At 38.6% G+C, this 12,741-nt stretch overlaps 1 protein-coding gene across 1 annotated transcript in view; it reads right to left on the bottom strand.

The window, feature by feature from the left end:
• Nucleotides 1-12,741, bottom strand: part of LOC124777318 (phospholipase B1, membrane-associated-like) — a 94,581-nt gene that overhangs the window by 33,418 nt on the left and 48,422 nt on the right. Inside the window, exon 4 of the mRNA XM_047252678.1 lies at nucleotides 926-1,088. Within this exon, the coding sequence (XP_047108634.1) occupies nucleotides 926-1,088 (163 nt within the window). The remainder of the gene's footprint in view (nucleotides 1-925; nucleotides 1,089-12,741) is intronic.

Genomic DNA, 12,741 nt, shown 5'->3' with positions numbered 1-12,741 from the left:
ATTCACTGAAAAACGACAAGGAAAGCAGAACGAGAAAGTGATAGACTCCTACTGACACTTCTGTTCTTTTCGCCTGATGTAGGAAAAACTTGTCGCAGACTCTGACATTTGGGAAAGTACGCTCGGTCAGCGTGGTCAGATTTAGTTTGTAAAATTAGTTGGAGATCTTTTTAACATTTAATATTTACATTACCGTTACTGATACCGAAACGTGCTACGGAACGAGTGATATTGTGGTGAGTTGTGAGTATTTTGCTGAATGCTCGATGTTTCTAAGTTTTTCATTTACCGAGGTACCGAAACAACTACAGTTAATATAACTGCAATTATGTACCGTTAATAGATCTTAATAATCCCTTTTTCTCCACGCATAGGCGTCAAAGCTGGTTAAACAGCACTGTACCGTTAGAAAGGTGAAAAATAAAACCGAAACAGTAGACGGGACATGCAACAGACACAGGTAGAGTTAGGTCTAGTCGTTTGATTTCGCCAAGACGGCTGTTCAATAGAGGGTCCACGCAGATTGACCTGGTCTTTAATGTAGTTATCATAAAGCCATTGTATAAATAACCCAAAGAAGCAAGTCAGACACTTGTACGTATCAGTTGCTTCAGCAAAATTTCAGCGATCCGGGAGGTGAGTGCAGGTGTATCCAATAGGGATATCGAGTCCTGATATTTGCCTCATGACCAAGTGAAACATTAGTCGAAACTGGTAGACCTCAGATTTTTTTAATATATTCGGAACTGGTGGTTTATTTTTTCAGCAAAGTAGTTGTAGCACAGAAAAATAAGTGTTCAACAGTTACGGTACTATTTGAAATTAACTTCCAGTGCTACTCACCCGGTAGGAGTGACAAGTTTCTACCAGGAAAGAGGATTCATTATCAGTCCTAACAAGGAGGGCAGACGGATGTTATACTTGCGTGGAGTGACGACGACGCTGACGAGGGTGCGTGGCAGGTTCTGACGCAAGTAGTCCAGTGTGTCTATCAGATCCTTCCGATGGTTCTCCGCAGCTTTCTTCGCAGTGTCTCCGTAGCAGACGTCCAGGCAGAAGTCGTTATCCCCCACCATCACTGTCACTAGCTGTGAAAGATAAAAAATGGCGTCATATTCATAAGATCATTTAAGAAAATTGCAATAAAGATATGGTTTCCTGAGACTGTCATTGTAAAATTAACTGGAATTTCCGTCGGTGCTTGACACAACACATCAATATTGGAACCCACTTGTCACCTGTTTGACATTAACTGGAGTACATAGCTAGTATAACCTAAGTATTTATTCATGAAATTATTCCACTTATTATACAAGATTTTGTCCCTTGATTGAACTACGGCGATATCTGACCGATATTAATGTAATATTCGGTAGAAGTTAAAATTTCGATAGCGCAATGGAAAATATGAAAGGGTCTTTAACATGTGTTTATGTAATGCAATATTACGCCAGAGACCTTCAATCACTCTAACACCATCTGAGAGCATGTGTGTTTTCTCTTATAAACGAAACGCATGCGATACAGATGTAGGTCGCACTTCGTATTCCCTAACACCTGTTTGCAAGAAACGTGAATCAGAAATGCTACTCTCAGCACGTGTCTCAAATTCCTTTGCACTGCAAACCTTTCTAATGCTAGTTGTAATACACATACTAAGAAAGGAAACTTTTGTCTGCTAATGGCCGTTTATAGTGACAGTATTTTTTGCTGAAGGCAGAACGTATTCGGTGAATTGAGCTCGCGTCAGCTACGAACGTAGACAACTGATAGTTGTGCTCGTGGCGTAAGCAGGCTGTTTAGGTTTTTATGTTGGTAACGCCACGTAGCGCGCTGTATAAAAATTATTGACTGCGCTGTGTGCAGTCTGTGGCTGGTTGGACACACTGTTGAAATATTCACTTGTGTAGTGTTGGGCAGTTGGATGTGAACAGCGAGTAGCGTTGGGCTGTGTGCAGTCTGTGGCTGGTTGGACACACTGTTGAAATATTCACTTGTGTAGTGTTGGGCAGTTGGATGTGAACAGCGAGTAGCGTTGGGCTGTTGGAGGTGAGCCGCCAGCAGTGGAGGATGTGGAGAGAGAGATGCCAGAGTTTAGAGAGGTTGCACTTGTGTCCGACAAAAAAAGGAAATTTATAAAGATGGATGTCATGAATTGATAGATATATATACATGATGACTTTTGAACACTATTAAGGTAAATAAATTGTTTGTTCTCTACCAAAATCTTTCATTTGCTAATTATGCCTATCCGTAGTTAGTGCCTTCAGTAGTTAGAATCTTTTATTTAGCTGGCAGCAGTGGCGCTCGCTGTATTACAGTAATTCGAGTAACGAAGATTTTTGTGCGGTAAGTGATTCATAAAGGTATAGGTTATTGTTAGTCAGGGCCATTCTTTTGTAGGGATTTTTGAAAGTCAGACTGCGTTGCGCTAAAAATGTTGTGTGTCAGTTTAGTGATTATCAAAATAAGTAAAGAGAAAACTGTTATTTACAAGGACTTTTGCTCAGCTGTTTGAAAATCAAATAACGCAGAAGTTTACCTGCACAGTCTTTCATAATTTTTCAAAGGGTACGTTACAGTGGTAATTGAGCGTGACAAACACAAAATTTTATAAATCACTTTAGGATGAAATAATTAAGGAGAAGATAGAAATAAATTCATGTTATTTTTTCAAGGAATAAATATGAAAATTCAATGAGAGTGTTACACATGTCCTCTAAGCAGAGACCACTTAAGAATACAATTCCTCGCATTATCAAAAACATAACAAAATAATCCCACATATTCTCAGATCCCCTTGATGTTATTAAATGAATGGGAAAATAACGTGAACCATGACCATACACAAGCATGATTTAATGAAAAACCAATATTCATCCATGAACAATAAACAAAGAACAAATCTAACCTTGGTCACAAAGTAACACACCTTCAGAACTGAAAAATCGTGTAACACTGTATTACGCCAAAGCAAGCTAGCAAGCAATGCGCTCAACATTCATTTTTAGAATGTTCCTGCTTCTAAGCTAACATCTAGGCAAAAGACAAGACACAAGCGTCTGAAAGTAACAAATAGAACTATGTTGACTGTTGGTGGCCGCTACGCGTGATTGATCAGTACGGCTCCATGTTCAAAGTACACGGTGCAGATATGATTTCATTATGCAGCCTAAGATATGACTTATCGTACGAGAGAAGTGCGTAGAATATTTGCACCATGCTAGTGATTTATAGCTCACGTAGTGACATGTAAATTGAAATACGTTTCTAACTGCTAGCTTTCATTATTATATAGGAACTGCTTTACTGATGCTCTATAAAATACTATTTGTTAAAACATCATTTACTAAATATTGCAGTTGTCTTGTATCGATAACCCCTCCCCAGTGAGCCGATAGGTCTCAATGCAAGTAGCTTTGGTATGTGGATCGAGTCAAGTAAGTAGTAGCTGGTGCCTTTATGAAGTAACCGTGTACATCGAGCGTCAACGTATAACGCTTAAACGGTCATTATTTGAGTCTGTTTTGTATCAATTGATACTTAAAACCGTAGAAACAGGAATTGGTGTTTCATTTATGTTTGTGCCTGTGAGGCGATATCTAACTAATGTTTACCAGGTGGAGTTTAATCAGTGTATATTATAAAAAAAGGATGAATGTATCTTTGTATGTTCCACATCTCCTCCTAAACCAAATGACCGATTTCAACCAAAGTTGGTACTCATGTCCCTTAGTGTCAGGCAACAATTGCTGTGGGAGTAAGAACAGCCTAATTATCATAATTCAAAAGATATGACGTCATAAACAGAGATTCGTGGTAAAATGCCGCTTCATGTGTGAATTTTTAATAGATTTATTCTTTGCTACTAAGACACTCCTACAGTCGAGTCAACTGAAGGCAGCGCTTCTAACAGATTTCAGCTATGGAAGCGCGAACGGCTGTAGGCTGAAACAATAGCTGTCCATTGATCCAGGAAGAGACATTTAAAAAATCGCGTTGTAGGCACGCGAAGCAGCTCCGCCCAGAGTTCGGAAACTGTCAGGCATCATGTTGCTTAATTTGGATACTGTATTTATACATATGCACATTATGCATATATCTCTGTATGACTGTTTCATAATTTCAAAGGAGTTTTTATGAATAGATGGAAAACATGGTTATTTGTTTTCTATGAGAAAAGTAGCAAAATTAATACCCGAACATTGCTGGGTTTGTCAGCTACTACACACCTGACGACCTGTAGCAGACAACCACGTCATTATGTGAGCCGAAATAACGGGATTAATGCTAGAATGGACAGTAAATTTACTGGAAAGTGCAATAACAGTGTTTAGTAAAAGTCTGAATCTTAGTAAGTATCTAGTGTTCCGAAACATTTTCCTAAATTACACGAAGCGCTGACAGTTCAGCGAACGTTGCGCACAAAGGGCTCTTAATAACTTTTAATAACAGCAACCATGTATTAAAATATGAGCAAATGGGTATATAACTGTGTTTATTCAAGCAATTCATCAGTTTCCTTTTAATCTGAGGCTCGTAACTTTACCTCGTGTGTATGCTCAGTCCTGCTCTGTATGTGTCCGTTTTATTGAAGTGTACGGTCACAGCGGCTGGGAAGGACAACACGAACATTATTTGTGGGCGAGACTACGTCACATGGTGCAAGTAAATGCAATTGATCACGTGTTGTAACATGTTCATCGTGATAATCAACAATGGGTCAAGGACTAGCTATGTGGGGCGCTAACATCCAGATCATAAACAAACAATGTGTCTGATAGTAAGCAGAGTGAGTGACAGCTGGTCATTCAGCTTAACAATACGTTTTGCCTTTCGTTAAATACCTATCGCTTCGTTTAAGAACTTACAGCAAGGTAATTCCTCCAACACAGTCATCCATGGAATAGAGATGAAATGCTATAATCGCTAACGAACTTTCAGGACACGTTTTCCCTTGCTTGCAGTCTAGGCTAAAAGTTACGACCAGACCCTAAATAAAAGACGAAGAAGAAGGAAAGATGATAATGATGATTATGACAACCACTACTGGTTGCGATGATTCATGGGAAAAAACACTGAAACATTTTAATGTGCCAAATAACAACATTTTTTGTGTGCTACTTGATGTGAATATGCCTATATTATGTTGATTGACTGAAACTGTACAGACACTATAACTAAATTATTTTTTTTTAAAAAAAAGCCAGAGGTGTTGATTATTTTGGGCAGAAGGAAGATTAAGTCTAACGTCCAACAGCAAGGAGGTCATTAGAGAGGGAGCACATTCTGGAACTAAGAAAGAATGGGAGACGTAATCACACGTGCTTTATCAGTGGAAAAACCTCAGCAAGTGTCTTAAGTAATTTAGGGAAACAACAGAAACCCTAAATCTAGATTGACGGGCGTGGATTTGAATCACAGTGCCCTCTTATAAGGCCGATTGTATCTCATCGGGTAAGCCAATAGCGATGTCGTTGCAAGATGCCACATGTACAACAAAAAAAGGGTTACTCTTTAGCAAACATGACCGTCAGAAACTTTCCAACACAGCACATACTCGCCGGTCTCACAGAACATTATCACAGAATCTGAGAAATCTATGCGGAACCTGTTCACGAAGAGGTGGACTTGCTCTCGACTCAGAGTTGACATTTTCATGTCTTGCGTCTCCGCTCTTCCTCGTCGTCTCCCATTCTAATTATTGTATAATTATTGGTTGTCGTTTCTCAATCACATTTCAGTAAGCCACTTCCTCATTCATATGCCACCGTTCAGTTCTCATGTAGAGGCAGCTTAATTCTTACGAAGTCCGGTCTGTTTGTAACGTGCGTATTATGGCAACTAAGTTAGCTCAAACATTTTTTTCTTTGAGAAATCTTAACCATTTGCAGCCGAGTCTGTTTGTTTCTTCGTCATTATTCCAGAGTATAATATATATAAATGAAAACAAAAATTGGGCAAAACTGATGTGGTTTTCACGATGTTACTGCTTTTTAGTTATATATTCAATTGATCATTTGAGCAGTTCTTTTATCTAAATCACGTGGAACCAGTCAATTTTCAGGATATGCATACGTGATTAGATCGTGAGGACATCCTACAGAGATGGGGAGACTATTTAAATGAGCTATATGGCACAGATAACGAACCAACAACTCTAGAATTTGAATCCGTGAACACTACAAATGATGACGAGAAAGGGCCAAAAATCGTAATGGAATAAGTAAAGAGTGAAATAGCTGAAATTAGAAATGGGGACTTTATAAGTAGAGATAGAATACCAGGAGAAATACTAAAATATTTGAATTAAGAAAGCGTAACAAAAATATTGAGGTTATGTAACAAAATATATCAGATTTGAACAGCCAGAGGTTTTCTAACAACAATAATGATTCCAATACCAATGAAACATGGAACCAAGAAATTCAGTGAGCTGAGGACAATTAGACTCATTCCACATGCAGCCGATGTTACGTTAAGAACCATTAATAAAAGACTGAAAAAGGTAATGGAGGAGAAGCTGGCTGAAGAACAATATTTGGCATTAAAGTAAATACAGACATAAGAGGTGCAATAAGACTCTCGTGAATTTTGGGAGAGATCTTGATTGAAAAAGGTAGAAACTTATATATGTGTTCACAGATCTTGAAGAGGCCTTTCATAATGTGGCTTTGGATAAGCTTGCAACTATATGATGGAAACGAGTAGACTGAAAAACCGGACGACTTACAAACTCATTATATTTTAAGCAAAAAGCATAAAAGAAAGTGAGAGGAGAATTTACCAACTGGATAGAACTAGGAAAAGGAGTAAAACAAGGCTGCGGTCTGTCTCCTACCATTTTTAATCTATACGTAGAAAATATGATTGTCCACTGCCTATTAGATGACAAGGGGTAAAAACTGGAGGAAGAAGAATTTAGTGTTTGAGGTTTGCAGATAACATGGTCCTCCTAGCGCATAGCAACAGGTCAAAAGGAATTCTACAATATAGTGGATATCATTGAAGCTAAAGGAAAGATTTATGGAATGAAAATGAACACAACGAAAAACAAAAGTAATGGCATAAGGAGAAAATAAAAAGGTAAATATAATGCTGAATAGAGAAGTCGTAGAATGTGTGCAAATCTTTAAACACCTTGGAAGCAGAATAGAAACCGATTGGAAGAGCAGCACAGAAATTAAAACCAGAATAGCAATTTATAAGAGAAGAAGAATTTTCTGCAACAATATGGAGACAGATTTAAAGAACAGGCTAATGAAATGTTTTGTGTGGAGTGTCTCCCTGTATGGTGCTGAAACGAGAACAATGAACCAGAAAGATAGAACAAGGCTGCAGGCTTCTGAAGTGTGGACATGGCGGCGGATGGAAAGAATAAGTTGAATGAACAATGAAAAATGAAGATGTACTGAGAAGAGTGGAAGAGCAAAGACAATTACTGTATGTAGTGAAAAGAAGGGAACGAAACTAGATTGGACATGTATTAAGAATGAAGGAGGAGTTTATAGTAGCAGCCTTAGAAGGGTATGTGGAAGGAAAAAGGAGGCGAGGGCGGAAGAGGTTTCAGATCATGGATGATGTGTTGGACGGCAGCACATACACCGCCATTAAGGAGGAAGCGATGGATCGCAGGAAATGGAATTGCGAAGGACCTGCTAATACAGCAGAAAAATGATGAAGATGATAGATGATTAGTGTTGACATTCATGAACACATTAATTTTGAGACCTATTCATGAAACCACATTTAAAAAAAACGCAGACATCCTCCTAGGTAGGGCAACCACAGCTATGAGTAGTCATCTTCGGCATTAATAAACCGATTCAGCTGTATTTAGTTCTTTTGTTATTAGATCACTAGCGGTTTCGGTGAACATACATAGCACTCATATTTTAGTCACATGCTCATCTGAAGACGTGGCTTTTAGTTCCACGAAACCGGCAGTAATCTAATAATGAAGGACTAAATAGTGCTAAAGCGGTTTATTAACACCCAAGATGATGAAAAACAATGGTTTTGCTACTCGATTACAGTGTGAATCGTATTAATTTTAATTATGAAAATCTGAGCCTATTTTGGAAGGGAAAACAGTTTTTCATATTCGTCACGGTAGTTATCGGCTCGGCCATGAAGGAATCGAATTTGTACATAAATGCTTGGTCCTACTTTAAAACAAGAACTATTACCTTATCGCTGGTAGGCTTCCTCTCTTATACGTATCATTAATGTGAAACAATTTTAAAAAGTGATCGTAAGTGTTCATACGTTGGCAGCTGTCACTTACAGCTGACAGCCTGTTAGCGTCTAGGAATCTGAATCATGTAATTCACCATTAAAAGTACACAAAACCGGTCTCATCTAAATTATTCCACAGAATCACCAAATCCTTCACCTTCTGTACATTGTGACTGTTTTCATGAATTTTATGCACGGCGAAAAGCGGTATTTAAATTGAAATCTGCCGAACTTAATACCTTACAAGTGAGAAATTTTAAAGCAATGTCACGTCTTAAAAGCTACATCGAGTGGTGGTCCTTGAACACTACAAAGCCGATGTCGCATTTTATTCTTATTTACATATCTATTCCTCAGGTTCTTTGGGACCGCGTAAGCCAAAGCTGCTAGGTCGTGGAACCAGCCAGTAGTACATAGGTTACAGAATGATTGTTTAAAAATTTATTAACAAATAAAAATTGTGAGTGGATATACGAATAAATAATACAGAGCACGTAAAATTCTCAACTACTATGTGGAACCCATGAACATACTAAGGGTTTCCGACAAGAAAACTTTTCCATTTGGATTTGAATGTTTGGGGCTTACCGCTCATTCTTTTTAAGTTCTACTAAAAGCTGAAAGCTGTGTGTTAAACTGCACTTTCATTTATATATGCAGTTTGATTTTCTTTAAGACGTGAACTGGTCTTTGTAATATTTAGCAAAGATATCCTGTAATCAATATCGATTTGTCGAACAAACTTTTGCGTTCGCTATTTGTGGCGTTGCTCTAGTGCGTTTCTGCATTGTGTTTCACTGCAATATCGTATTTATCCACCAACACCGGACAAGCGCCTTTCAGTTAAACTATTTTCCCTGTACGGTATATACATAATGGGTTTACGAGTTCAGGTTGTAGACACATGGTTGACGACATCTTGCTTCTGTCCGTGACTCGTGCTCGGATAACCGAATGGTAATGCGACCGCTCGCGGTAGGCGGGAAATCCGGGTTCAAGTCTCAGTCTGGCACAAGCTTTCATGATGCAGCTGATGGTTGTCCATATTCGCAAATGTGAAAATGTTTCATGTACATCTTAGAAATCCTTGGGTAACAGAAGAAATATTGAATTTAACTGAAGAAAGGAGGAAATATAAAAATGCAGTAAATGAAGCAGGCAGAAAGAATACACACGTCTCAAAAATGAGATCGACAGGAAGTGCAAAATGGCTAAGCAGGGATGGATAGAGGACAATTGTAAGGATGTAGAGGCTTATATCACTAGGAGTAAGATATATACTGCCTACAGGAAAATTAAAGAGACCTTTGGAGAAAAGAGAACCACTTGTATGAATATCAAGAGCTCAGATGGAAACCCTCTCCTAAGCAAAGAAGGGAAAGCAGAAAGGTGGAAGGAGTATATAGAAGGTCTATACAAGGGCGAAGTACTTGAGAACGATATTATGGAAATGGAAGAGGACGTAGATGAAGATGAAATGGGAGATAAGATACTGCGTGAAGAGTTTGACAGAGCACTGAAAGACCTTAGTCGAAACAAGGCCCCGGGAGTAGACAACATACCATTAGAACTACTGACAGCCTTGGGAGAGCCAGTCCTGACAAAACTCTAACATACGGGTGAGCAAGATGTATGAGACAGGCGAAATACCCTCAGACTTCAAGAAGAATATAACAATTCCAATCCCAAAGAAAGCAGGTGTTGACAGATGTGAATATTACCGAACTATCAGTTTAATAAGTCACGGCAGCAAAATACTAACGCGAATTCTTTACAGACTAATGGAAAAGCTAGTAGAAGCCGACCTCGGGGAAGATCAGTTTGGATTCCTTAGAAATGTTGGAACACGTGAGGCAATACTGTCCTTACGACTTATCTTAGAAGAAAGATTAAGAAAAGGCAAACCTACATTTCTAGCATTTGTAGACTTAGAGAAAGCTTTTGATAATGTTAACTGGAATACTCTCTTTCAAATTCTGAAGGTGCCAGGGGTAAAATACAGGGAGCGAAAGGCTATTTACAATTTGTACAGAAACCAGATGGCAGTTATAAGAGTCGAGGGGCATGAAAGGGAAGCAGTAGTTGAGAAAGGAGTGAGACAGGGTTGTAGCCTCTCCCCGATGTTATTCAATCAGTATATTGAGCAAGCAGTAAAGGAAACAAAAGAAAAATTCGGAGTAGGTATTAAAATCCATGGAGAAGAAATAAAAACTTTGAGGTTCGCCGATGACATTGTAATTCTGTCACAGACAGCAAAGGACTTGGAAGAGAAGTTGAACGGTATGGACAGTGTCTTGAAAGCAGGATATAAGATGAATATCAACAAAAGCAAAACGAGGATAATGGAATGTAGTCGAGTTAACGCGGGTGATGCTGAGGGAATTAGATTAGGAAATGAGACACTTAAAGCAGTAAAGGAGTTTTGCTATTTAGGGAGCAAAATAACTGATGATGGTCGAAGTAGAGAGGACATAAAATGTAGACTGGCAACGGCAAAGAAAGCGTTTCTGAAGAAGAGAAATTTTTTAACATCGAGCATAGATTCAAGTGTCAGGAAGTCGTTTCTGAAAGTATTTGTATGGAGTGTAGCCACGTATGGAAGTGAAACGTGGATGATAAATAGTTTAGAGAAATAGAGAATAGAAGCTTTCGAAATGTGGTGCTACAGAAGAATGCTGAAGATTAGATGGGTAGATCACATAACTAATGAGGAGGTATTGAATAGGATTGAGGAGAAGAGGAGTTTGTGGCACAACTTGACTAGAAGAAGGTATCAGTTCGTAGGACATGTTCTGAGGCATCAAGGGATCATCAACTTAGAATTGGACGGCAGCGTGGAGGGTAAAAATCGTAGAGGGAGACCAAGAGAGGAGTACACTAAACGGACTCAGAAGGATGTAGGTTGCAGTAGGTACCGGGAGATGAAGAACCTTGCACAGGATAGAGTAGCATGGAGAGCTGCATCAAACCAGTGTCAGGACTGAAGACCACAACAACAACATCGTCGGAAGGGTCGAGGCGGGAGGTGGGAGCGTTGGTGTGTAATATTTTATTGGCATTCCCTTGGTGATCCCACCTTACTGGAAAGCACAGTGGATGAAACCAGCTGAGCAGTACACCACATAGTTTGAAGCGCGAGCCGCACATCGCTAATAGGGTATGAATTCTGGCTGCGACCTGGGATGTGACTTCACGCGATGCCACGGAAACTCCGAGGGCGGACGGAAAGGGGCGTTTCAGAGCACACGGAGTTAGCCCAAAATATAATATGTTGTGCATAGCTGCTAGCTGACGACACTTATACAAGGAAAAGCCCTGACTGACTGAGTCATCATCACCCAGCCCAAACCTTAAAGACAGAAACCTGAAATTTGTAGCGGCTGTTGATCTTACACTGTAGGGATCGTGAAATAAGGAGCTGATCGGTATTACAATCCTAAGGGAGTGAAGTAGGGCATGAAGGGCTGTCTGAATATATGTATTGCTTTAATCTATGCTTCAACATTTTTGGAAATTGAAACACTAAGGGGGTAAAATAGTGGATGAAAGTTTTTTTTAATGAATCATTATTAAAGCACAAAGGTGGAAATCGGTATTTCACTTCTCGGTTAGAAATTAAAACAAATACTTGTTTCATTTTTTTCGGAAATTTAGCCTCTAAGAGAGTGAATTAGATGACGAAAATTTGTAGGCAAATATTTCTTTATGAAAGCATTTTTCAAATAAATATAAGAAAATTTGTTTTCGGCTACTCGGTTAGAAATACAAAAACCACATGTTTCATTGGTTTTGGAAATTCTATCACTTAAGGGGGGAAAATAGAAGACGAAAATTTTTATCGAGATATTTAATTACATAATTATTTTAAAACTAAATCTCAAAATATTTGTATTTGGCTTCTCAGTTATAAATGACAGAAATGCGCGTTTCATTGCTTTTTGGACATTCATCCTGTAATAGGGTGAAACAGGAAATGCAATTTTTACGAAAACATTCCTTTATACTGAAGCGTTTTTAAAGTTAAATCTAGTAAAATTGGTATTTGACTTTTAAAAAAAATATGGTTTATGGGATGGAAGTTTCTAGAAAAATATCACTACAAGAGATCAAAACGCAGAATTAACAAAGACCTCCGACTCCAGTTAACAGATTCGCTTTTTGGTCAGAAATGTATTCGGAAAAGAGATTGCTTCTATGACCTTAATTAGTGTGGAAGTTTAAAAGATATTGCCATTTGTGAACAAAAGACAATTTCGATTAAATAAAATAAAGATAAAAACTGTGTAGAACATACGGTCTATGTCATCTATAAGAACTAAGTTTTCCGCATCGGCACTACCGTATAAAAATTTCTTGGACTTATTTCCATGTACTTCTGGGTAAAATCTCAAGCTTTCGACCATTACCACAATCAACTTCGTCAGGAGTAACCATTCCTGACGAATATGACGGTGGTAATCGTCTAAAGCTTGATGTTTTACCTAGTTTTGATAAAGGATATCA

This window comes from Schistocerca piceifrons, chromosome 1 (assembly GCF_021461385.2).
Source record: "Schistocerca piceifrons isolate TAMUIC-IGC-003096 chromosome 1, iqSchPice1.1, whole genome shotgun sequence".
NCBI classification, from domain to species: domain Eukaryota; kingdom Metazoa; phylum Arthropoda; class Insecta; order Orthoptera; family Acrididae; genus Schistocerca; species Schistocerca piceifrons.
Note: the sequence above shows the minus strand (reverse complement) of the source record. Positions and strands in the feature narration are given on the sequence as shown.